This window comes from Typha angustifolia, chromosome 10 (genome assembly GCF_048772165.1).
Source record: "Typha angustifolia cultivar Huaian chromosome 10, ASM4877216v1, whole genome shotgun sequence".
Classification (NCBI taxonomy): domain Eukaryota; kingdom Viridiplantae; phylum Streptophyta; class Magnoliopsida; order Poales; family Typhaceae; genus Typha; species Typha angustifolia.
The window spans coordinates 6,388,803-6,416,241 of NC_133248.1; the positions used below are offsets into that span (position 1 = coordinate 6,388,803).

A 27,439-nucleotide genomic window follows, 5' to 3' on the forward strand; every position below is an offset into this window, starting at 1 on the left:
AAATTTTTAATTTGAATTTAAAACAACTTTAAAAGATGAAAGTAATATTCTAAGACAATTCTAAAAGATAAAACTTATATTCTAAAACAACTCTAAAAAGATAAAACTGTAAACATAATTTCACAAGTAGGACTTCTTAAAAATTAATAAATCTGACATAGAATTCTGAACATTAAATATGAATTAATTCGGATAATATAACACGTGTTTGAACGATGAAACTCGCCAATTTCCTGCATCGCGGGTTCTAAAAAAAATTATTGCGAAAGCTCTCCCGTCCCTGTCTGGTCCGTTCATTTTTGCCTCTGGAGTCTGGACCCATCCACAAAAAACCGAAATAGAGGGAAACCAAATTCTAAATACCCCAATGTAGACTATTTTCCCGCCTTCCACTACGACTAGGCTTTTCGATCTCCGGAAAACCCCTCACCTTCTCCTGCCTTCAACCTAGGGTTCCGGCGAAGTAGCAGAAATGTACATCAAGGAGATCTGCCTCGAGGGTTTCAAATCCTACGCGACCCGCACGGTGGTCGCTGGATTCGACCCCTTCTTCAACGCCATCACCGGCCTCAACGGCTCCGGGAAGTCCAACATCCTCGACTCCATATGCTTCGTCCTAGGGATCACAAACCTGCAGCAGGTCCGCGCCACGAATCTCCAGGAGCTCGTGTACAAGCAGGGCCAGGCCGGGATCACCAAGGCTACTGTTTCAATCGTGTTCGACAACTCCGACCGCAGCCGTAGCCCCCTCGGTTACGAGGAATGTCCGGAGATCACTGTCACTAGGCAGGTCCGTCTTAAAACTAAAATTTGGGAAGTTTTGAGTGATTTTTGATAGTTTGATGCTGATTTGGCTACTAGAGAGTGACGTTTTTTTAATACGCCAAATTCCTGTTGAATTGATTGAGGTTGATATCGATTTTTAAATTTACTGAACCTGTTCCTTTCATTTTTAAATTTTATTCGCTTTGCGATGGAAAAGAAAAACGATCTTTGTGAGATTGATTGTTTTGTAATGTTCGCAAACTGTGGAACTGGATGATTCTTGTTTAAAATTTTCCTGTGCAGTGAGGAAATATCTATATGCTAGAAACCAAAGTTTGATGCCATAGATTGAGTGTTTGATGGTCCAGATTTGAGCTTTTACATTCATCACACTAGTGAAAGACAGATGAAACTGATAAGAGTGTCATTAAAATAATCTTTTAAGTAGCAATCAAGTTCTACATCTTTTTCTTGTAGAAATGCATCTTCTTTGTTCAGGCACGATTTGGTGTTTTCCGAATTAATGGCCACTGAGTAATTGTCTTTCTTCTGTTTGTAGATTGTTGTTGGTGGGAGGAACAAGTACCTCATCAATGGGCACCTTGCCCAGCCTTCTCGTGTGCAGACCCTCTTCCATTCCATACAGCTTAATGTCAATAACCCACATTTTCTCATAATGCAAGGACGCATAACAAAAGTCTTGAACATGAAACCCCCAGAGATTTTGTCTATGCTAGAAGAGGCTGCTGGCACAAGAATGTATGAAATGAAAAAGGAATCTGCTCTAAAGACCCTTGAGAAGAAGCAGAGCAAAGTGGATGAGATCGACAAGCTCCTTGACCAAGAAATCCTTCCTGCTCTAGAGAAGCTCAGGAAGGAGAGGATGCAGTACATGCAATGGGCAAATGGCAATGCAGAATTAGATCGGATCAAAAGATTCTGTGTGGCTTTTGAGTTTGTTCAGGCCGAGAAGGTACGTGATAGTGCGCTCAATGAAGTGGGGCAAATCAGGGCTAAAATTGCTGAGCTGGATGATGGTACTGAAAAGCTCAGAAAAGTCATACAGGAAATGGAGACAAATATTTCCACCTTGACAGCTGAGAAAGAAGCAAAATTAGGTGGTGAGATGAAGGCTTTATCGGAGAAAGTTGATGGTCTTTCTCATTCTCTTGTCAAGGAATCTTCGGTGATGAAAAATCAGGAGGAATCTCTGAGGACAGAGGAAAAGGCAGTACAGAAGGTGATTACTTTTCTTCTTGGTTAAAATGTCCTGAAGATTGCTTGGTTTAGCTGTCAGGATATCATTATGGGTGGTGGTATTTCAATGTTCTTTTGTGCTGCAGTTCTCTTGTTATTTCTGATTGAATTTACCATAATGGATAAGTATCACACCCTTAACAACAGTTTTATGCTTTGGTAGATTGTCAAAAGTATTGAGGACATCAAAAGATCGATAGCCGAGAGGGATTCGGCTGTCAAAAAAGCTGAGGATGGTGCAGCTGATCTGAAAAAGAGAGTGGACGATCTATCTAAGAATTTGGATGAATGTGAGAGAGAATACGAGGTAAAGGTTATATATAAATGTGTTCTACAGATAAGGGTTTATAGAAATAATTGTGAATCCATTTTATGTAAGTATATACTTTACTATTTAGGTTAATCAAATAAAGCTTTACTATCTAGGGTGTTTTAGCTGGTAAAAGCAGCGGGAATGAAGATAAATGCCTTGAAGATCAACTGAGGGATGCCAAAGCTGCAGTAGGTGATGCTGAATCAGAACTGAAGCATTTGAAGACAAAAATAAACCATTCTGAGAATGAGCTGAAAGAGAAGAAGGCACAGCTGATGTCGAAGCGTGATGAAGCTACTGCTGTGGAGAATGAGCTGAATGTAAGGAAGAATGAGTTGGAAGCAATTAAAGCTTCCATGGAATCAAGTAATTATGAAGAGGGCCGGATGGAAGCTTTACAGAAGGTCTGACGACATATGTGCTCTGTGTTCAGCCATATAAAAAGTTCATTTCACATTCATCTGACTAGCTTAAATATGAAACTGGATTTGAGTTCTCCACTTGATTGGTTGTTTGCTTTTCAGGATCGGTCAGTTGAATTAGAGTTGGTTCAGAAACTGAAGGATGAAGTCCGCATTCTTTCGGGACAACTGGCAAATGTCCATTTTACCTATCGTGATCCTGTTAAGAATTTTGACAGATCAAAGGTCAAAGGGGTCATTGCACGTCTTGTTAAAGTAAAGGATAATTCCACGGCGACAGCCTTAGAGGTTTAGTTTCAGCAATTTCATCTATCGGTATTTGAGTTCTATTTGTTATTTTTTACTGTTGCACCTCAAGAATGTAACTCCAGATATCATAATCTGTTCTGCAGGTTGCAGCTGGAGGGAAGTTATTTAATGTTGTTGTTGACACAGAAAGTACAGGAAAGCAGCTACTACAAAATGGGGATCTCCGCAGAAGAGTAACAATTATTCCACTGAATAAGATCCAAACGTCCACAGTACCTGCAAGGGTTCAGCAATCAGCTGCTCGACTGGTTGACTTTTTTAATATATATTCATTTGTATGCAGTCTCTTTGTTGGATATCTCCAACTCTATCTACTCTCTGTACTTCTTGCATAGGTTGGTGAAGGTAATGCACAATTGGCGCTACTGTTGGTTGGGTATGATGATGAAGTAAAGGTTGGCCATCCTTGCTGTAATACTTTTTACTTAAGATAAATCTGGGGCTTAGCAAACTCATTCATCAGAAACTTGCTAGAAAATTTCATTATGTTATGCAGAATTTCATCCTATCAGGATGGAAAAATTGTCTCAAAAACAGATATCCTCTTTGTAGAAATCACCAGAAAGTCTATTACAAATATTACCATGTCTTCTAACCTTGATATCTATAAAACTCATTCTGTCCCTCTTGCCTTACTTTGCCAGATATATATTTCCGACATTACTAGAACTCATGGGCTCGTCCCTGAGATATTGTTTTCTAAGTTTATTTGCACTATTGATTCTTTTGTCAAAAATGTGTCTTGTCATGCTTGTCACAAACAAGAATAAGGCCATGCAGAACCCACCCTTCGACAACTATGTCTTCCCTTTCTGGTGATGCTATAATTCATACCTTAGCTTTTATTTAGTTTCCTGTTCATCACTTATCATATAAAGTTAAGATATAAAATATAGGTTACTATCACATTCCAATGGAGGTGTTAATTGAATCAATATGTACTAGAAGAAATATAGGATGGCATGTGAATATGTCTGCTTCATGTAATTATCATCTGAAAAATCTGTTAATTGCAGAACGCGATGGCTTATGTTTTTGGTTCAACATTTGTTTGCCGAAATATTGATGCAGCAAAGGAGGTATATCTATTTTTTTTTTTTTTGGTTCTTTTTCATAAGGTGGTAAATCATTGCTGCTATGTGGCATAGCATTTGACTTTCTCACTGTTCTCTTGTTAAATGAATAATGAACAACTTCCTTGTAATATTTAGTGTCTGAAATATCTACTGTGAATGTTGTGTTTGTGTTAATACTTAATATGCTAGCTTATCTCATATATTCCAGATTTTCATTTGTGAAATAGTAGTATAAGTTACTAAAATTACTTCATTTGCAGGTAAATAAATACTTTTCTTTTAGTAATAGCCTTTGATTTAAAGCCAACAAATCATTTCGGCTGCAACATTCATGAATATTACATTTTATTGGTTGGTAGAAGTAGCTTTCTATCGAGTACTCTTTCCAAATCAATTTTGTTCAGTAAATACTGGTTGATACAATAAGAAGTAGCTGTCTATCATGACCTTTTCCTTCATCTGCTAAGACTTTTAGAAATGTTATCCTTCTTCTATGGTAACTATCTTGATTATCTAGAATCAATGGTGAGCTTTTGACTTCTAGGTTTTTGTGAGGCTGAGTATTTCAAATATTAGCAGAATTAAATTGTTCACTCTTAATTATTCTGATCTTGATAAGTTTTTGCTTACACAAGCTTCATTACTTGGTCAATATATTTTTCTAGAGAAAGATGTCTTGGGAAATATAATTCACTCCATATAAAATGCCCTCTTGTCCACCTGTCTATGCAGGTCGCATTTAATAGACAAATCAGCACCCCAAGTGTGACTCTTGAAGGTGACATTTTTCAGCCTAGTGGTCTTTTGACTGGTGGCAGTCGCAAGTAAGGCTGTGCACATGCTCTCCTTTTAATATTGGTTATACTATGGCATTTTTTGAATACTTATCATTTGCCAAATAGGATGTGGTTTTCTTCCTGAATCACAATTTATACCTTAGGTGACATTGTGTATCTCCAATTTACTTCTTTTGTCTCACATTTTCATGTTTTAGTTGGGCTAGGTTTTATTATTTGTACGGTGTGGAAGAATTTTGTAGCCTTATACAAAATTTGTTCACGTCATTCTTTTCATTGACTGTTTATATCACTTTATATTGCAGAGGTGGTGGCGAATTATTAAAGCAACTTCATGCTCTTGCTGCAGCTGAATCAGAACTCTCGATTCACGAGAAGAGGTTATCTGAAATTGAAGAAAAGGTTCCCTTTTGCCTCAATTGAATGTTTGGTTGCTAATCCTTTCACTGCTTGGATAATTAGGTTTCCTTTTTTTTTCCCCAAAAGGACAAGCTTGTTCTGATGTGAAATAGATATAACTTTTCCTAACATGTTTCCTTTGCATCAGTAAGTATAGATCTAAATTTTTTTTTTCTTTATTTAGATATCCGGACTTATACCTTCATAATGCATCTCAAATTAGTCTTATTATTCGTTATTTGCTTGCTAAGATTTTTTAATTAGGAATTATTATACAGGCTACTTGGTCATGTTTTGCCTTTCACTTTCCAGATTGCAGTGCTTTTACCTCTTCAGAAGAAGTACAGGGATCTGAAATCTCAGTTTGAGATCAAATCATATGATCTTTCGTTGTTCCAGAGCAGAGCTGAACAAAATGAACACCACAAGGTATTATGCTTCGTCTTGTTGATGCTTTACTTAGTGTTGTCAACTGTCAACTATAAGTGCTTTTTCTTTCTTACCAAAAGTCTAAACTAACGATCTGAAAGATGATGGTTTGGTGATATTTCATCTTATGCAGAATAGATATTTTATTCTCTGACTTTTATCCCATGTAGCTAGGTGAGCTAGTGAGGAAGCTAGAACAAGAGCTTGAAGAAACAAAACGAGGAACAAAAGAAAAGCAAGTTCATTATGAGAAGTGTATTTCCACTGTTTCAGTCTTGGAAAAATCTATCAAGGATAATGGCAATCAACGTGAAAATAGGCTCAAAGATTTAGATAGAAGGATTAAGTCGTTAAAATCTGAGATGCAGTCAGCATCAAAGCTACTGAAGGTAGTTCTTTTGTTTTGAATTCTTGAAGGCTGAACATTCCATGCTTATAGTTTGCTGCATTTGTTGCATAAATATGTTATGCATCTTACTTTTTCAAGTGAGTTTTTCCTAAATAATAATGTGTTGAGGTAGAATATGTTACCTGTTGCTATTCTGGATGCTTCGTTTCTAATCTTTCTTCAGTTGATTTATGATTTGATACAAAATTTAGGTTAGGTATTTTTACCACTACCTTTGTTTCAATTTTGTGGTGATTTCTCTATGTAAACATACTTGAGTTCAGTAACTGAAGCATTTCCTGAGAGTTGTTATGTCCATTTTGATTGTGTCCCTAGGCACATAGGCATGGAAAAATTAACTGAACCATTCATTAATTTTAATTCAAGGTTGTCAGAAGGAGGTGCATTGGTGCTTGGAGCTCTAGCAGACCTATCTTCTAGAAGATTGGGTTACTGGACTAAGGCCTGGTGATTGACTGCTTTCTGTTTGAATTTTGAAATTTTAGAGTTTGCTCGTTCACACCCATTTTCTTAATCATTAAGACTGTAATAAGAAAGGCTTAGTATTAGGGATGAGGCAGATGAAGAAATTAAAGAATGAATTAATGAAGATAGGACAACATACATGGATGGAAAGGTGAAAGAGTGGTTAATTTTACAAAATGAAGTGTTCATGTTTGATGATAAATTATTACATTGTTGTACCAGTTTTTTTTTCTGTTGGACTGATTGCTACTATAGTTCTATTGTATTATAACTTTATAACTTAGGTACTTATCACTTGGATACTTATTTGAATAGAAATGAGGCAGCACTACTATCTTGTTAACTTTTTGAGCTTTTCTTTAACTAGTTTTGAACTTTTCAGTTAGGGGGCCACTCTGCCTGACGACTGCCTGGCTGTCTTGACAACCTTGTTTATCTCTGATGAAGCTCTTATATTCTTTACACGCAAATGTTTCTTCCATTGCTCTTCTCCTCTTTGCATATCTATAGCTATGCTTTCAACTAGTATGGTGAAGTGATACTTTAACTACATTTATTATTTATATCTGGCATCACATGCTAGATAGTTTCTTCTTACACTTTCAGAAGTGACTTGAAAATTGAGCTCATGCATATACACTTTTGCGCTTCTTTTTAATAGGGTTTCTATTTTTGGTAACAAATAATTCTAGAAGCAGGAATATGAAGAATCAAAGTTAATTCAGCCCCGACTGGAGGGGCCTCTAATGGCTACCCCGGAAATCATTTAAATATTGATGTTGCAACAGATACAAGCTACTGACACTTTTTGTCCTAACATTTTGAATCGTATATTTGGTTTTTCTATTTTTTTATCACCTAATTGTATAGATGATCGGAATACATATGAATGCTGAACCTCATATATTATTGAATCATGTTGAGTATAGCCTAAGGTTTCAAAAATAGGTATCGGGATCAGGATCGGCCGTTTGGAAAAACGATGCATATCGGTCGTATTAGCCATTTGTATTAGATTGAACTATTTTAATTAAATAAAACTCTAAATATTATTTAAAAATATTGAAAAATTTCTAAAAATTTAGAAAAAAATTACAAAAAAATAAGAAAATAATAATTACTCATATATAAAGCCTAAAAATTTATTTTCCTCCTGTTGCAGCTGCCCAGGCCTACTATAGAAATTAGCCAATTGGCTGGTTTCGGCCCGAATTGGGATCGGCTGAAATTGAGATCTATGGTATAGCCATTGTTATTTGTGATGAAGGAAGCATTGAAGGCAGTTAAATAGGGGCTATGTTAGTTAATAATGGACTTTTATAACCTAAGGTTCTAAGTATTAGGATCAGTATTGGTATCGGCTGTTGGTGATACATATTAGCCATTTCTGCTACTGAATCAGCTATTTCAGACTAAATTTCTAATTATTTAATTCTAAAAAGATATAAAATGCAGGAAAATCTAAAAAGTTCAAAAAAGGATGGTAGAAAAAAATAAGAACATTTAGATTAGTCACTTAAGATAATAACAACATAATATGGAGAGTGAAATACTTAGAATGACATCGAGCTCGAGTTGATCCATTAAAAGCCCTTTCTCATTGTCACCTCTCCCATAGAGGTGGTTGAAAGTTGATTTCCCAATTGGCTGAGTTGGACCAAAGTTCTGATGCAACTTAAAATCTGATTCACTTTGACTTGCATTAGAGAAAAAAGCAGAATTTTGTGTTTGCTATATTGACTCCAGCCATATTGGCCAATACAGTCAATATTGGGCCAAAATTAAGGGAAAAAGCTGGTTTTATCCCCTGTTTTGGATTGACACTGATATCTTTCTGTATTAGGTGATACTTCAAACCATGTTTGAACAAATAGAGATGGTGGAGACTAGGGATTTAGTACTAGCATCTTAATTCATAAGTTGATTATATAGGCTATATCTCATCTCATTGCTGGTGTAAAACGCACATATTATACATATAGATGTGACTACATATACATTATGCATTCACACTTACATTGATATATGATCTGATATTAACATATGGTTTGCCAACTTCTGAAATTGTTTGTTCTGATGTTATTCAACTAATCGGTCCATCGAGTGAAAAATGGATAGTGTAATGAAATCTAGTGTTCTAGAAGCCTGGAATATACTTTCTCTCAAGTGGAGATTATGATGGACCTCCATTATTAATCAAGTTAGCAGAATTATTAATTAACCAGTCAATATACCTTGTAAACTAGCCTATACAAGTTGTGACTTATGAGGGTTCTAAAGATGGTCTACAGATATGCAGATGGTCATCACACACTGTCGAATTACCACATATGCATTTCCTGTTGTGCAGATAGTAAACATGTGCGGGCATTTATGCGGTCCGGACAACCGCAAATGTCGCCTATGTAGTTAGCCAGTCCAACCGAAAATATGTGTCCAGGTAGCTTTATGGAGGTCCAGCCATTTAAATTTTTGGTAGACTAATTAAATGCAAAATCATGTACGCCCCCTTGTATGCAGCTGCATACCAAGTACATGCTATTTGATAGATAGTCTTTTTGGAATATGATGGATGCCGTTTAGAATCTTGGTGCTATACTTTACAATATGATGCAGAAATTTATCTGGCTTGTTATTGTGCAGGACATCTATTACTTATGTCTAGAATTTGATGTCCCTTAGTTTTGTCTTAATGTAATTTATTGATTAATATTTAGAAGATTGGTATTTATGTGGTGGTAGGGTCATGAAAGTGAAAGGGAGAAGCTAATTATGGAGAAAGATGCAGTTGTTAATGAACTTGCTATGCTGAAGGAGCAATTATCAGAAGCTCAAATTATTGCTCTTTCTGAAGTACTGGATAAGCAAACGAGCAAGGTAGTTCAGGGAACTAATATGGATGGTACCATTATTTGTGCAGAATTTTGTTCTTTTTTTTTTCTTCTTGTGCTTACATTCTCTAGGTTAAATGCCCTGTAATTCTGCTATACTTTACAATATGATGCAGAAATTTATCTGGCTTGTTATTGTGCAGGACATCTATTACTTATGTCTAGAATTTGATGTCCCTTAGTTTTGTCTTAATGTAATTTATTGATTAATATTTAGAAGATTGGTATTTATGTGGTGGTAGGGTCATGAAAGTGCAGTTGTTAATGAACTTGCTATGCTGAAGGAGCAATTAGCTGCTTCAGAAGCTCAAATTATTGCTCTTTCTGAAGTACTGGATAAGCAAACGAGCAAGGTAGTTCAGGGAACTAATATGGATGGTACCATTATTTGTGCAGAATTTTGTTCTTTTTTTTTTCTTCTTGTGCTTACATTCTCTAGGTTAAATGCCCTGTAATTCTGCTATCCACTGCAGGTTAGTTTCATAAAGCAAGAATATGATCAAGCTGAATCTGAGCTAAACTTAAGTCGTTCACAATTGAAAGAATGTGATTCACAATTAAGTAGCATGGCAAAAGAGCAGCAAAGTCTTCAGCATAAACTCAGTGATGCAAATGTTGAGAAGAAGAAAATGGAAAATGAGGTGAATCTTCTTTGCCATATGCTGTATCGTTATTCCCTTTGCTAATGCGTGGTCATGCAATGTTGATGCTCCATTAACACTTAGGTAAAAAGGATGGAGATTGAGCAAAAAGATTGTGCATCGAAGGTTGATAAACTACTTGAGAAATATAGTTGGATTGCAGCAGAAAAACAATTCTTTGGGAGAAGTGGAACTGATTATGATTTTACATCTCGTGAACCTTATAAAGCAAGGCAGGAGCTTGAAAAGCTGCAGTCTGAACAGTCAAGGTGATTTACTTTTATTTGACTTGTGCATTATGAGAAACTGTAAGATTAGTTTGAATCTTTCTCCTGCATCGATTTTACTCAAGCACACTTATTTATTGGCTTTGATTGTAGCCTTGAGAAGAGAGTGAACAAAAAAGTAATGACAATGTTTGAAAAAGCAGAAGATGAATACAATGATCTAATATCCAGGAAAAACATCATTGAGGTGAGCCATTCTCTCTGAACCTGTTAAAGATCTGTTCATGTATTACTGGAGAGAAGCAGTCAGCATCCTTTACAGAGAATAACCTTTTTGCAGAATGATAAGTCAAAAATTAAGAAGGTGATTGAAGAGCTAGATGAAAAGAAAAAGGAAACTTTAAAAGTAACATGGGTCAAAGTGAACAAGTACGTGCAAAATATGTATCTTATAAGCTTATAGTTTCTGTAAGATGGATTTGTCATGCTATTGTTTTTCTACATTTATCTGTTTTATATCTGTTTTCTGTTTTTTCTGGTTCATAATTACATTCTTGTCGGCTTGTTAAAAAATTAGCATTCTTTGCAGGGATTTTGGATCAATCTTTAGTACTCTTTTACCTGGCACAATGGCTAAGCTTGAACCTCCTGAGGGATGCAGTTTTTTGGATGGTCTTGAGGTTCGTGTGGCATTTGGTAGTGTTTGGAAGCAGTCTCTATCTGAGCTAAGTGGAGGGCAACGATCTCTTCTTGCTCTTTCTCTCATTCTGGCATTACTACTCTTTAAACCTGCACCTCTTTATATACTAGATGAGGTAACAAAACTATCAATTACTACTCTTTAAACCTGCACCCCTTTATATACTGAATGAGTTAACAAGACTATCAATTGATAAGTGCATGCAACTAGCTGCAGCTTCTTTACAATGCTCTAACCTTTTTACAGCTATTTAAAGCCAAAGCTTACAAAATAGGAGTTTTGTTCTGTAATAAACTAACATTGGTGCCGTCCTGGAAAACTGGTTAATCTGGTTACTCAGGACTTCTGCAGTACATTGACTCTAGGGTTTTAAAATAACTGACTTGAATAATTTCAACAAGGAACTGAGAAACAAATAAGACAGTTTGTTCTTTTAAGCAGTGAATCATGTTTTCACCCCTTGTAGTAGGTGTAACAAAATGTACATGACTACGTGTTTCCTATTCATTACTTGCGTGGGAGAACTTGCATTTCCAACCAATAAACAAATATACTTCTATATGAGGAATTGAAACACTTAATGCTACAAGATGATAGGGCTTTATTTGGAGAACATGACTAGCAAGAAAACTAAATTAGGATCACTAGACAAGATTAAGGAAGCTAATTAATCCTCATACACTCATTGGAGCATTGGATTTTCTAGGAAGAGAGAACATCTCATGTCTAATACAAAAGAGGAAGGTTGAAATGTGAATCTAAACTTAAAGAAGATGGACTAGAAAGCCAGCCAATATATAGGTGAAACAAGACTTCTGAAGGGAAAAGCTAGGAATCCACCACAAAGGCAGCAAACATCTTTTTATTAATCAGATTGTGGGATCGAAACATTGAGGAAAGTGGATCAAATTTGTAGGAGTTAGGCTTATATCTGTTTTGCCTGTTGTTCGATTAGTGTATGATAAGCATCAGTCCTTGAAGAGCACCAACACTTTGAAATGCAATGTGAGTTCGTCACTCTCAGATCTAAACAGCACGAATATTTTTGTGGTAAGGATGGATTAAAGAGGGAGAAAAGGGGGAGGTAGTGGGAAGTAGTGGGCTATTAGGAAAGGGAGTGGAGGGGAGTAAAATGGTTGAAGAGGAGTGAAGAAGAAAAGGAGGAAGATGCACAATCAAGGAGGGGAAAAAGGGGGAAGGGAGTCCTATGTGGCAGGGGGAAAGATGAGAAATTTTGTTGTACAACTTGTTTAAGACCTGACTTCCTCTTTTATAGATGCTACAAAGGCCGACTTATAAGTCTTAATTAGAAAGACATAGAAGGCTAAGAAAAGAATAGTAGGTTCAATTGAAACAGATAGTCTTTGTTAGTAAAATAGTCAGAAAATCAATTTTAGAAGGAATTGGGAATAAATTTGAATCGTTATCTGTACCATTTATACTCTCTTTGTATAGCCGATTCCCTAGTTGGAGACAAATTAGGGGTAGAATACCTTATTCCTTTTCAAAGTGACATGGCATATGCTTCTAACCTAATGATTGATCAAACTAGGATTAAATGATGTGGAGCATGTATTGCTGTGTGGGTGGCATAGAGCTCGCGGGATAGTGGATAAGCATCAACATGGTTTAAACCGATCTTTATGGTTGGCTTGGAGTGGCAAAACCTTGTGCCAAATATTTTGTGTCGATTTGACATAATGTAGCAAGAGAAGAACATACAATCGATGTAGGTAGCATTGATTGGCATGTATTAACACGAGGCAGCATTGGGAATTTTAGAATTGAGACACTACCTTGTATTGTGTTGATTGTCTACTGTCATGTTATTTATCGAGCGATACACTTGATGCGAAAATCCTTGTTGTGGATGACTCCCACACCTAGGCTAATGAATTTGCAATCTATTTTTTTAGTATTGTTGACTCACTAACTGCTTTAAAAGCTTAAACTACTAGATATTGGTGGCTTTTATTTATTATATTTTAACACTCTCCCTCACTTTTGGGCTTGAGATATTTTGATAAGCCGAAATAGTGAACTTGAATTAAATTGGTAGAGGTTTTATATTTTAAATAATAGATAGGCATTGGGGGATTAGAACTTAAGACCTTATCTCTGATACTCTATTTGATAATTAATTGATTGAAAATTTTAAGTTATTAGGTAACAAACTAACAATACATATCATACTTTAGACACTCTCTCATTTGTTACCCCTGTACATTGCAGATAGGACCATATGAGGTTTGAAATTCAGACCTCCAGAAAACCAAACTTTGATACTATGTTAATTATCCAACTTGTTATGATTTGATTTTAGAATCATGATCCCAATATATTTGAGATACACGAAGCCTTAACAATAACCATTCAGACTCAATATAAAGAAACTCGAAATTATTTGATAACTCTAATTCATAATCTCCTAAAGTAATAAATATACCCAAGTTATACAACCAATGTCTTCCAAAGACAACATATAGTATTTCAAATTGAAACTAAAACCACTACCATAACTGATGGTAGAAAAACCAAAATCCTGAGTGGAGAAAGAGGCTCAGTGCACTACGCTTATTTGTTACGTTGGTCAACATTTGAAATATTAAAGGAGATTAATGTGCTAACAATTTTAGCTCAGTGAATGAATTTATCCAAAAGCTAGTAAACCAAAATTCATAAGATATGTTAAAAAAGTTAAAGCTCAACAATTATCACAATAACAACATGCTCTTGATGTGAATAGTAAAGCACAATAATAATAATACAATTAAGAAGCTAATAACATGTTCAAATTTATTATGTGAAACTTCTCAATCTCAATAATGCCAAATTTCTCATTTTGGGATTGTGCCTATGGATCCATATTAACTAAAAGTTGCATCGAGATGATGCTCAAATCTTTTTCCTAGTTGATTTGGTTAGAGTCATCAAGAGGTGTCCTTATGTGTATTTTTATTAACCATTGAGAGATTATGGTCACTTCAAGGAGATTTATGGTCTAGATTAGGATTATTTCCTAATCTCGCTAGTCACTTAATAGATGTTAGGCTGATTAGGAATATGTCTATCCGTTAGACTTTAAGGTAGACTCGAGTCACCACAGGGAGATGCATGAAGAACATTAAGCCTTGGGCTGTTTTCAAAATCCTACCTATTCATAACTAATGTTTTGCTAATTACTCATGATCAATATATTTGCCACTTGCACAAAAAAATGAATGCATGAAGATTAACAATTGATGAATTATAACATTGCATGAAGTTCTATATGACATGAAGTATAACATAGCATAAGGATAATTATTATACACGAATTATAATATTACTTGGAGATAATATAATAAAATCATATTACGAAGTACAAAAATGATAAATACATAAGTGAATCCACTCACCTAAGGTCCTAGTGAGAGCTCAAGTCACTAATCTAGATATAAGGAAAAATTGACACCTTTAGTCACAAATAAATATACTTAATTTAATAATAAATAGAATTTATGTAATTGAAACTAATTTTATCGGGCGAAAATGAAGCCCAAGCAGTTGGGGTGGGCTGCAGGCTTTCATCCCATACACTAGCCATTAGTTAGGCCCAAGGTCCAAACTGAAACCATGTTACGTTGAGCTCTATACATAGCCTACCTACATAATCATTGATTGGGCCCTCCTATGACCCAATTAGGGTTTGGGTGAGACCACTTACGGGTTAGGACTTTTGGACCCAACTCGTAGCTCTTCTTACCTCTCAATGGAGAGGAAAGAGATGGGAAAGATACACTAGTAGATGATTCTATTGTCAACACCCAAAATCAATGATGCCAGCACCAAACCTACGACTTTGGCGAGCCACACAAGGTGGAGGGAAGTCAGCCAAGGCAGTCGACGGTGGGAGGCACATGGCCTATAGCCGGTGGCTAGGGCAGTGGTTGAATTCTCCAACAAAACCACAAGCACACCAAAAATAAGACTCACTAGACTCAAAATGAAGATAAGACTTTCGAGGGGTTGAAAGTAGTCGAGGATGATGTCAGAAGTCATCCGTGTGATCAGAAGCACTCGACAGGAGCCCATCAGGCTTCTAGAACTGACAAGGGGCACCAATAGCACTAGGCCACCAATTGAAGCTTGTCTAGGCGGTATGGTGTCGACACAAAGTCGTCGGCTGGTGAATCACTCCGATGAAGCGATACGAGGCTATACTACTAAATACTCAATCAAATTGAAATTAATCATAGGGAGAGGAAGAGGACTCAAAGACTGTTTGATTGATGTTATTTGCTTGCTCCAACAATGCTCCAGCGATCGGATCTGATGACGACAACCTCGGTGTAGAAGGAGAGAGAGATTCATCTTGGAGAAGAGGAGAGTGGAGGGTTTTATAGGGGAGGATTAACTAGATTAGCACAATTTCTCCCTAATGAAATCCCTGGGGATATGGAAATTGTGCTTGTTTCGTCTCCAAGATAGAGAAGGAAAAGGAATACTGGCATACATGTTTTTTTGTTTTTTGTTTTTGAATATTACACAACTACTATAAACGCTTAAGTTGTTAGAGGTTAGTGATTCTTATCTTTTATATTCTAAAAATACTGGTACCCTCACTAATTCCCTAGCATGCAGAAAATCATTACTGCGTGATATATTTTCCGTTGATAAATGGTCGTCCTCAAGGTCGTTCCAATTTTTGTCAAATCTTACACATTGGATCTTCATCATTTAGTGGTGTAAACTCACTTGGATTCTTCTTATGATTCATTGATTTGATGGTTTGGTGTGTTATTCCTTGATCAATTAATATAATATTGGATGACCTACTTGACAACATCAATAAATGAATCTAAATATTAACTAACTAACTTTCATATTCATAGTCCTTGAATTAATCAACAGAAGTGTCTTTGCTGTGCTCTTCTTACGTGGCATCAATTGGAGGATTTTCAAAGGATTGATTAGCACTCCATCATACTAAATTTGACTACATGATTAGATATGGCTTTCTGGTGCATCTATAGTGCAGAACTTCTGAATGTCTTCACGCATGGTGTTCTCCAGTAACATTTTTTAAACCATAGTAATATTATGAGTCTATGACTATTGCGGTGCACATATGACTAGAATGGGCATTACTACTTGATAGTTGATATGATTTTGTGATATATGGAGTGGAGTTGAGTCCTAAAACAAACCCTGCGAAAACTCAAATTGTACCAATATACTTTCCAGTCTTTACAAAATTTGGCTGAACAGATTTCAAGAAAATCTTAGTGAAGTCTCTCAGGTTAATCAAGTCAAATTTCCTGTAAGTTCCAGCAGAATGTTTCTTTCTTTTATAGCATGATTTGCTGCAGTTTTCCAGGCTTGCTTGAGGCAAGAAATTATAACGTTTTGATCCTTAGATTGGCATAAATCTAATTTTATAGTTCTTTCCTGCATTATCATTTCCAAGGGCCGCCCATGATGGTAGAAACTGAGATAATAATATCCATGATCTCATGCTTTTGTGTTCCACAGGTTGATGCCGCTCTTGACCTGAGCCACACGCAAAACATTGGAAGAATGATCAAGCAACATTTTCCACATTCGCAGGTTTGGTTCTTCCGCAGGATGTTCCTTTTCTTGACAAGCTTATTTTAACACATTTTATCCTGTACTACCTTTGATTTTTTTTCAATTCAAAATGATGAAAATATTTGTAATTTACTATAATGTCCACTTTAATTTTATGGAAAATTACATGATATTCTTCTCTTGTTTGTTTGATTAATCCCTATACCATTATTCTTTTTAATTCTGTTTACATTTGATTACTTCTTGACTTCTTTGTACCATTTTTCCCTTCTTTATTTCAATATTGGCATTGATGACATTTTTCACATAAGGATATGCTAATGAAATATTAGCTGCTCTATTGTGCAGTTTATTGTTGTTTCTCTTAAAGAGGGAATGTTCAACAATGCTAATGTACTATTCCGGACTAAGTTTGTCGATGGAGTTTCTACTGTTACGAGAACTGTGGCTTCAAAACAGAAGTAACTTTCTGATGTTTCTTCATATTTTTCTCAAGGTATAGTGCTCACTCTTATCTGTTTTGTATTATTTCAATTAGTTAGTCCAACAAGGTTGAGGGTTTTCCTTTGTTAACAATTTTTATGTCTTGGAAGAACATAGTAGTTGTGTAATTTTTATACTGGAGACATGCAGAAATTGCACATTTTTGGAGTTTGAATGTTTTAACTGGGACAGATAAGGTTACAGAATTACTAGGTAGTGTTGTGAAATGTATTGTGTGAACCAATAAATAATCATCTTGGCACTTTGCCTTAATGCTGTTGCAATTTATTCTCAACTTATACTTTTAGTTGGCTGATTTTGTTTATATTTCTTCTCTTAAGCAAAAGATTATTATGACATATGAGAATACTTAAGTCTTAATACGCTAATAAATCTTGTTTTGAGTTTTCTATTTGAGTAGCATCATTGAGAAGACAACTAATTGGTTCTTTAAAGAATCTATTTTACTTCACATTTTATGACTTTTTGTTGTTTAGGAGGTCCTAATCCATATATTTTGCTTGTTGTTGCCATAATTCAAACTTGAGAGACTTATTAGATATTTTGGGGGCTTCTTAATTCTTTTTTTTTTAAATTTCTTTTCCTTCTCATTTCTACAATTATCTCTTTTTTCTGTTCTATTCTTATTATTCTTGGATTTTCTTGTTATTTAGATAACTTAACAGAACTTCTATGCTGTTATTTCAAAAACTCTATGGGAAACCTAGAGGTGCTTGTACTTTTCAAATTTGATCCAAGATATACTCTGAACTTGGAAAGAGGTTCTTATACTGATTTATCTATAGTTGTGATTTGGGGAGTGACATCTTTGATTTCATGCTGATTTATCTATAATTAGGATATTGATGTGGACATTAGTGACATATTATACAGGCACATATGTTAGTGCAATTCTTTCTTTAGAAAATTAGTCTTAAGTTATTTTTATTGTACATTTGCTATAGTGTTTGGGTTATATTTGCTTTTTTGTAATTGTTTAGGGTGTTATTTGCTTATCGTTATTTATATGGTCAATATATAGGTCAGCTTTTTACTTGATTGGATTTAATGAAAAAAAATAAAATTTTTATGAGATTTATCTCCAATGTGAGTTTTGAGTGTGAAACCTTAGTTGAAATGGATGTCTAAAATCCCATTATTTTTCTCTTTCTAACTGTCATTGTTCCTAGAATACAATTTCGTTGTTTCACATCATTTTAGTATTAGAGCAATGATTTTTTAAGATTCAAATATTTTCAAAACCACCTTTTCTATCTTTGTCATCCATTAATTTACTTATGCTACCCATCTTTCCCAACTTTTATCACCATTTCCATCGGGCATTGATGGGCCGCCTTCTAGGTTCTATACCGCTCTACACTTGTCTTTCATTCGACACTTGTATCATAAATGCTAGATCATCATGAACTCTATCGCATGTCAAGTACGATAAGTTTTGACTCGCATGAGAAGATCAATGTTGTGGAGAAATGAGAAGAACCGGCCATTATTATGAAATCGCAAAGCAAGACTTGACTAGACGTGGAGTGTCATGCATCATCTAATAGTCTATTATTACCTAAATCAACTTTTTCCTCTTTCATAGGTGAGTGAAAAAATGAAATTCAAAGAATTTTGAAATATCAAATTTTCAAAATTTGAGAATTCTAAAATTTCAAAATATCAAATTGCATGTATTTTGAATTTAAAACTTTTGAATTTTGTGAATTTCGAAATTTCAAATTCTAGTGGCTTATATTTTCCTTGATATTTCAATGAATTTTTTTTTCCGAACCCTCGCAACAAATCCTAGTTATCCAAAAACTATCCAAGTCTATCCCAAAGTTTGAATTTTAAATTTCCGCCCAAATATTAAAATTCTCTTACTTTTCTTTCTTACCATATCTACCAAAATTTCTAATTTTGACTTCTCTCCAAAATACCAAAATTCTTTCACATTTTTCAACCTATTAAACTCAGTCTCAAATTCACTTGAATCCAAACCAATTCAGCTCACAAACTCAATCCTATCCAAATCTATTAGCACCCAACCTAATCCGACCCATTGCCTTAACCCCAATCCTATTCCAATCTGTTAGTCTTAAGTTATCTTCAACCTCGATATATTTAAACCTACCCTAACTTTTAACCCAATCTCTTCCTTTACTAGACTCTCCATAGCCAGCAACTTCTCTACCAACATTGCCACTAGCAGTGCTCTCCATTGATGTCGTAGCCACCATTGTTGCCCTCCATCGACGTCGATACCGCTAGTGTCACTCTACTATTGCCAAACAACATTTTCTCTAAAGTCCACCACCTACCATCGCTTGCTTGTGGTTGTCAATTCCCATCCACCACTGTTGCACCTCTATCGACTTCATCTCTCATCCCCATAATCGGTGCTCTTTCTGAAATTGAGAACAAGTCTTGAAATCAGGAAGATTTGGGTGTGAAATTTTAGCTTGAGAGTGAAGGTGTGAAACCTATTCTCAAGTATGATGATACTTGGCTTGATTGAAGTGGTTTGGATCAGTAAGAGCTCGATAGACTAAAGCAGTATGAGGAAAGTCTCAGTCCATTGCTCAAAGTCATTAAGGACAAGTCTTATCATTAGAAAAACTTGGGTGTGAAGTCCTTACTTGTGGGTGGAGGTGTGAAACCTATCTTTGAATTTGATGATATTTGGCTTAATCAAAATGACTTGGAGTGTTAAGAATCTATAAGATTGAAGCAATATTAATGTTATAGTGGATATACTTGACATAGTTGAGTTTTCTTCCACTTGGAGAGAATGATATGGACATCAATGACATTACACATGCACATATATTAGTGTAGTTCCTTTTTAGAAAATTAGTCTTAAGTTAATTATTTTTATTATACATTTGCTATGGTGTTTTAGGGTTATATTTGTATTTCTACAATTGTTTAAGGTGTTATTTATTTATTGTTATTTACTTATTGGCCAACTTTTTACTCAATCATAGTTAATGAAAAAAATAATTTTTCTTTTAGATTTATTTCTAGTATGAGTTTTGGGTGTGAAGCCCTAGTTGAAAATGAAGATATGAAATCCTATTCCTCTTCTCTTTCAAACTATTATCGTTCCTAGAATCCTAATGATTCTATTGTTTCACATCATATATTTTTCATCTTATGCTATGATACGAATCGGATCAGATCGGATCACATCAAAGGGAGATTAGGTTCAATGGATTGAGTCTAATTATTTTATTTGGTTATTTGGTTTAGTTAGAGTCTTATTAGGTTAGGATTTTATTTAATTAGCTAAATCTAACTCTGTGCAGTTTTGAAAAAATATTCGTAGAATATTCTACGCATATCCAAATAATATCAAATCAGTTGGATAAGGTCGCCAATCTCTAGATCTACAACTTTGATATTCATGACTTCTCCAGATTTAGAATCTATCTGCAATAAAACGAAAGCTTAATCCGAGAAGATAAGGAAGACTGGTTTAGTAAGTTTGTTAGGGTTTTAACTTAGTTGTTGATTTGTTAGGATTTGTTAGAGTTGTTTAATTTAGTTGATAAGTCCCTAGGGTGAGCCTCTATATATATGTGGAGGAAATTCTAATTGGAGTACGATGATGATGATAATGCTATTTGATTATTGATTTCTTGCTTTTTATCTTTTCTCTAGACTCTCTCCCTCCTCCTTCATCATCCTTTTATCTCTACTGTTGGTAAGGTTTCTTCTAACTTTTAATCTCCTTCAACTATCGAGCCACCCCTCTTCTTTGGGATCTCGACTATTTCGTTCCCTTCGTCTATATCCCTTAATCACATCCACCATCCACCTTTATCTCCATATCCATCCATAACCCTAACATCCACTCCACCCGTCACCACCACTATCACCCACGTTATTTCGTGTTTTCGTTCTCGTTGCAGTTCGAATATGTGAAGGGCATAAATACGAAAGTTGTAGATTAGGGAGTTACGAATCAAATCTAATTGGTTTCGTAATTTTCTGACTACAGGAGAATATTTAATGAATATTTTTTCATGGTTGCGCGAATTGCTTCCTGTAATAAATTCAGATCTTAAGGAATTGTTCCGTAGCCGATCTTTTGGTACAAGAACCCATCATGTTATCATTCAATATTTTTATTTGTACTATTTGTTTATATTGCGTATTGGATTAATAAAAATTGCTATGTTACCTTTGTGGATTTGCAGTCCATGTATGAAATGAGCAAGATACCAAACATCCTGAGTTTTAGTACTTCCTAGGATTTTGGTAGTGGTGGATCAAGTTTGAATTGAGACCAACTTATGTCTAAAAATAGTCTTTCTTCATTTGAAAGAAATGATCGATAGAAATTTCTAATTAGATAAATGCACAAGCTTTTCAAAGTGCATGAGTATTGATGGAACAAGAAAGGTAATTCCCAACTTTAGTAATGTTAGTATTATAAGATAATAGCTATTAAGAACTTAAATTTCATAGAAAAGTAAACAAGAACCAAGTTGCGAAAAAATAGTTTAACATATTAATATTTAACCTTCTCTACTTTTAGTAAAATTAAAGATTGTTTCTATGATTGAACACCAACATCCATTCTATTAAAATACAAATGTAATATCCCTTTTATATGCCCTCCTAAAAGAATAGTGTGTTGAATACCAAGGGCATGTTTGGCAATTCTCTATTAAAAATCTAGAGTACTCAAATTCTAGAAAGTTTGGATGATTATTTAAGTGATTACCTTAATTAGGATTTCTAGAGTAAATCACTTGAATGGAGTGTTTGGAAACTATTTGACTATTTAGATATTTGGACGGGGATTTGGGAGGGTTGAGATTGTCTGACCATATTACTAGCACGCTACTGCTGGCCCAACCTCACCATTATCCACTACATTCAGAGTCATTATTAATACCATATCAACTGCTTAAACTTACCGTTGGCCACCACGCTCAAAGATTCGGCTAAAAATGAAACCAAACAATAATTAGCCTGTTGTTTTTCAGAGAATTCTTTTGTAAGAAAAGGAAGTTCAAGAGAAAAGAATGAATCTTCTTTTTTCGTTTTTATGTGCTGTTACATTTCTTTTCTTTTTATGTGTTATACTATATATGTTGTCATTATTAAAGCTGGACTTTTGGAGAGACCAACCAATCAAATATTACTTTGTGCTCTCTAGCATAGTTCTGAAATTTTTAAAAGTTATTTAATTTGATTAAAGATCATATTATCAGAATCTTTGTTGAAATCATTATAAAGTGAAATGTCTTTTAGGATGGAAATGTCCAGGTTGTGCTTTATTTGTTGATACTTTCGTGCAATGGCCTTGTGTACTTCAGCTTTCTTGGCACTTTGAATAATTAAACTTGTGTTTGTGGCTTTGCAGCATTTCCCTGCCAGACATCTTATTGCGCATAGTTACTTTCACCAGTATGGTTTACTGTCAGCTTGGTACGTTGTATCTGGCGATACATATGTATTTTTGAGATATATGTATATATAGATGTTGTATCATGTGTACAAACTTCTTGTTTGATGGTTGTATAATATAAATTTGTCTTTATGAAGCAACATTTTAGTTCCACGGATGTTTTGAATTTTTGTATAGTATAAATTTGAAATTTTGTTAGACTATTAGGTTTCCTTAGATGTTTTGGATTAGTGTTATATAAGAATAAGAATCTATAAATTCTGGAAAAAAAAAAGAATCAATTAATGCTCAAACACCTCATGGAATCAGGTGGACAGGTTAGTCTAAAAAGGAGATGGCCTAGTTAGGAATTTAGAGATGTAGCATTAAAGACTTTATATGATTCTCTTTTTACATGACCTATTTTTGCCACAAGTTGCTATTTTTCTACTACACTTAATGGGAGTCCAGATAGAATTATATATGGTAGACATGGTTAAACTAGTCTATCATGCTTTGACCATGGCTAGTTATTGCAAGAGTCTTGCACTTTTGGTTTATCTTCGAAATGATTGATCCTCTATCAATGGGATATATGATGATACGGCTTTTTGCAACTGATTCTCTAGTGTTACTACAGAGGGGAATTACAATGAGCCTTAGAAAGGTCTTGATTGTATATGCTGGTTTGATATCATGTTATTTTAGTTTCCTTCCTTTGGATCACTATTTGCTTCATTGAAATGGAAGACTATTCCTTGGTGAAGACTGATTGCCTGTAGCCAAGTAATGCTCTTATGTTTTATACAAACTACCATAAGAAAACTGTCAAAAATGGTGTGCTTATCCTATGGTTACTAGTTACCAATTGCTTGTTCTCTTGTGTAACGTCCCCGCCCGGAACGAACACGCCCACTCGTCCACTCGCCCACATGGCACGTGCGGCGCATGCGATAGGACGGGCGGGACCTGTCACGCACAGATACACTCATGTGCACATACAATCATGACATCATCAAATAACACCTGTTATCACATTCATACTCACATAATCCAATATCAAATATATCATACATTCAACCAAACAAATTTGCTAAAATATGAATATCTAAGTCCACAATGATACACATTATACCACTATCTACTTTGGTAGGATCCACATAGGCCACAACAAACCATCAAGATATAATTAAACAACTGTTATATGAGTACATTATGATTCGACCTGTATTATATAAATCATCGTCTAATATAAAAGAGTACAAATATCAAATACTGATATAACTCAATTTTTATATAAACTATCATCTGTACCGTCTCACATCTATAGCTCACCTCATCATCGCTCTAAAATATCTTTTCAAGATATCACAAGTCGCTATCACCGTACCATATATTTGAGGGGTTAGAAAAGAAATAAAGAGAGTCATGCGCTAAAGGCTCAGTGAATAGACCTTACCCCGAATCAGTGATGCCAAATAGAGAGTAAATCAAGTATTGGATAATATGAATCAGAAAGAGTATTATGTCATGAATGAGTAAATGAATGTGTCCTCAATACTACATAAATGAAATATAGATAACATGTCATAACTGATAAGAATACATAATCCTCGACAATGAATAAACAGATCACCACGTCATATGATCATCATAACTCTCTCTCAAATATGACACATGATGCATGCCGACCATGACAATGCTATGACATCAGATACAATCATATATGATGTATATTGACCACTCAATAATCAGGAATGTCAGATAATAATGAAATCATATACATTTCTCAACATCACGATCATCACCGACATCTCGGTATAATATTATCATACTAGACCATTGTGCACAGTCAACACCCGGTACCCGGTCTCAACATCATGCCCGAAGGCTCTGAGCATACTCTGCCATCCGCAAGGAGTATCTCAAATATAACCATATCCTGCTATCCGCTAAGGGTATCAACATCCATCCAGACCGAGCACCCCACATAGTTGATAGAAACCTCGTGAGGATAACTCGCCACATATGCCCTGGCGAACGGCATGTGTCCGATTGTCTGTGCGTACAGACTCAATTGACCTCGGACATGGGCCACGAGATATCGCATATCAACGACCATAATCATCACTCCAAGCACCCCTAAGCGTAGCGCCTACTCGGGTATCCCCACGCTTTCTATCAACTATCCTATCAATCACATTTCATGCTTTCCTTCTAAATGCCAGATCACATGTATATATCCAGTACGATAATAAGTCAATGCATAACAGGAATTTAGGTGGAATAGGAATCAAGAGAAAAATAATGCAATGTAGTCTCCAACTATATAGTCAACACATGCATACTCCTGCTAGTCTATCACATGCACACTCATGCTAGAGATCATCTCTATATAAAATCAGAACAATATAATCATCTCTAATCATCTCTATATATCACTAATGTATTCATATCCCAGATTAGCCTAATCAAATGCATGATAAAATATGCTCGATTGAAATCATCTTTAAATAAAGTCATATAATCATGCTGGAGGTCAAAACATGCATGTACATAATATATAATATAACTTAATTTGAGAAAGGGATCTAGAGGATAAGACTACTCACCGTCTGATCAGAAGATACAAACCACGCATCTCTCACGTCCGTCAGGTAACCGAGTGACATTCATCGCTAGCAAGGTCCACGGGGTCTCAAATAAGGGGGTTCGGGATCTGAAATATTTAAGTAGTATGATGTTAGCCGTTTATCTAATTAAAATTAATTCAGTTAAAATATAAAGGTTTATTAGGGTTAGAATCACTTTTCTTTATTTTTGATTACATAACTAGGTCTATAATATAGATACGATTCAAATATTATAATTCTTTATTATTATAAAATGTTAGTTATAACATAAGGAGAAGAGACCTGTTTCTTTTTATATGAGAGTATTTCTAAATATATAATTATAAAATAAAAGGCTAAATAAGTATAGAGAAGGTCTAATTTTAATTAATTTTATAATTCATACACTATCTTGATTAATTAGGGACAACGCAATCTTTACTCGATAAAATAATAAATAAATAACTAAATAAACTTAGTATTTTATTTGTTGTAGAATAATCATAAAATTAATAGAAATACTTAAAATATATATGATGAGGGTATTAGAATATAAATCTAAAAATTATAATTTACAAATCTATCTATTAATCTAATAGATATGTAAATAAATAAATAAATATAAGTATTACCTATATTTATACCTAATTAATCATTAATTATAAAAATTATCATTAATAAAATTATATTGAAGGATATATAATATTATTAAAATAGTTAATGTCTAAATAATCTACTTGCATTAATTAAGAAGAAAAATACCTAAATAAATAACATAAATAAACTAATTAATTAATAAATTAATTAAATCTGCCATTAGTGCTGGGCCGAGCCCAACACTGTGCAGAAAGAAAGAGGAGGAGTTGAGGAAGAAGGAGAAAAAGAAAGAAAGAAAGAAAGAAAGAAAGAAAGAAAGAAGAAGAAGAAGAAGAAGAAGAAGAAGAAGAAGAAGAAGAAGAGAAGAAAGAGGGGAGGTGAGGGAGGAGGTTGCGGACTCGGGCCGGCGGGGAGGGCACCGGCCGGCAAGAGAGAGAGAGAGAGAGAGAGAGAGATTTAAAGAGAGAGAGAAGGCGGTGGAGGAGTAGTGGCGGCGCCGGGGCCCACCGCGGCCAGCTGGCCGCAGGCGCGTGGCGCCCCACCAAGCTGCATGAGCAGCTGGCATGGGCACGAGGCCGGCCACAGTGTGGCCGGTCGCATCGTGCCCATAATTTTTTTTTTTTTTTTTTTGGGATTGGATTGTTACATCTTGGCTTTCTGATTTGGGTAGTATAAAGTTAGTCTTTTATCTAACGGGTGATTTGCAACAAAATCTTAGTTTTATGCCTTCCTATTATCAAATTACAATTTTAGACTTTTTTTTAATTAATTTAGTCTTCACAAATCTCATAAAAGAAATCACATATTATTTATATAATTTATACGTATTGCTTATGTAAAATATTTATTTTAATTTTCAATAATATGCATATTGAGATATAAAAAAAAGGTCATGTATTATTAATAATATGTGTCGTTTATGTAAAAAGATAAACTCTAATTTTAAAAAGCAAATATTATGTATAATCTATGTAAAATATATGCTCTAATTTTTAATAATATGCACATCAAAATTTAAAAAAAGTACCACGTATTTATGTAATTTATAGATATTATTTATATAAAATGTACGTTCTGATTTTTAATAATATGTGCATTGAGATTTTAGAAAAATATCACGTATTATTTATATTATATATATAATATTGTTTATGTAAAAATATGTTGTAATTTTTAACGATATACATATCGAGCTTTTAAAAGAAAATGTTACGCATTATCTATGTAATTTATACGTATCATTTATGAGATTAAATAGTTAGTTTAAGTTAGAAAAATGGTAAATTAGTTAAAATTGCCTGAATTTATAATTCGATAATAGAGAGGTTTATTTTTGCAAAGTAAAAAAATTAAGGAGATCTTTTGCTGCAATCCGCCCCTTTATCTAACTAGAGCCAATTTATATAAAAATTTGATATTTTATTAGGTTTCTAATTATTCTCTTTACTTTTATTAAGTAATGATTTACATTTCACATTTAATTCTCATTACGTTAGTATTGCTATTACTACAGATTATATTCCAATAAAAAATTACTCCCCGCCGCTATGTTTCACTAAAAGGGGCGTGAAGCTATCTGTTTTAATCCAACTCTTCTTAGAGCTGCCATAGTTAGTGTCTTGCTTGGCAAATAAAGTAGAATCAAAGCACTCATCAGCTATTCATCCTTCAA

General features: G+C 34.6%; 1 protein-coding gene across 2 annotated transcripts; it reads left to right on the forward strand.

Annotated features, from left to right (window-relative positions):
• Positions 1 to 299: 299 nt before the first annotated feature.
• On the forward strand, positions 300 to 22,727 carry LOC140768030 (structural maintenance of chromosomes protein 2-1-like). 2 transcript variants are annotated; one of them, XM_073108107.1, is made up of 22 exons: positions 300 to 790; positions 1,325 to 2,005; positions 2,186 to 2,329; positions 2,449 to 2,739; positions 2,860 to 3,045; positions 3,150 to 3,314; positions 3,402 to 3,461; positions 4,083 to 4,145; positions 4,875 to 4,966; positions 5,245 to 5,341; positions 5,651 to 5,767; positions 5,938 to 6,156; positions 9,384 to 9,424; positions 9,786 to 9,885; positions 10,006 to 10,173; positions 10,258 to 10,442; positions 10,554 to 10,647; positions 10,741 to 10,829; positions 10,990 to 11,215; positions 16,615 to 16,689; positions 17,020 to 17,167; positions 22,535 to 22,727. In XM_073108107.1, the coding sequence occupies exons 1-21, from the start codon at positions 473 to 475 to the stop codon at positions 17,134 to 17,136; spliced, it is 3,528 nt and encodes a 1,175-aa protein (XP_072964208.1). In that variant the 5' UTR covers positions 300 to 472; the 3' UTR covers positions 17,137 to 17,167; positions 22,535 to 22,727. The 2 variants fall into 2 exon arrangements, with proteins under 2 accessions (XP_072964208.1, XP_072964210.1); XM_073108109.1 differs by lacking the exon at positions 9,786 to 9,885 and having other exon boundaries at positions 9,384 to 9,518.
• The last annotated feature ends 4,712 nt before the right edge of the window (positions 22,728 to 27,439 follow it).

What these genes read in the sequence shown, in the direction of transcription:
- LOC140768030 (XM_073108107.1), top strand. Translation starts at nt 473, where the DNA reads ATGTACATCAAGGAGATCTGCCTCGAGGGTTTCAAATCCTACGCGACC. An exon ending in AGGAAAAGGCAGTACAGAAG is followed by an intron (nt 2,006 to 2,185) that starts GTGATTACTTTT and finishes ATGCTTTGGTAG; the next exon opens with ATTGTCAAAAGTATTGAGGA. An exon ending in AGCAATCAGCTGCTCGACTG is followed by an intron (nt 3,315 to 3,401) that starts GTTGACTTTTTT and finishes CTTCTTGCATAG; the next exon opens with GTTGGTGAAGGTAATGCACA.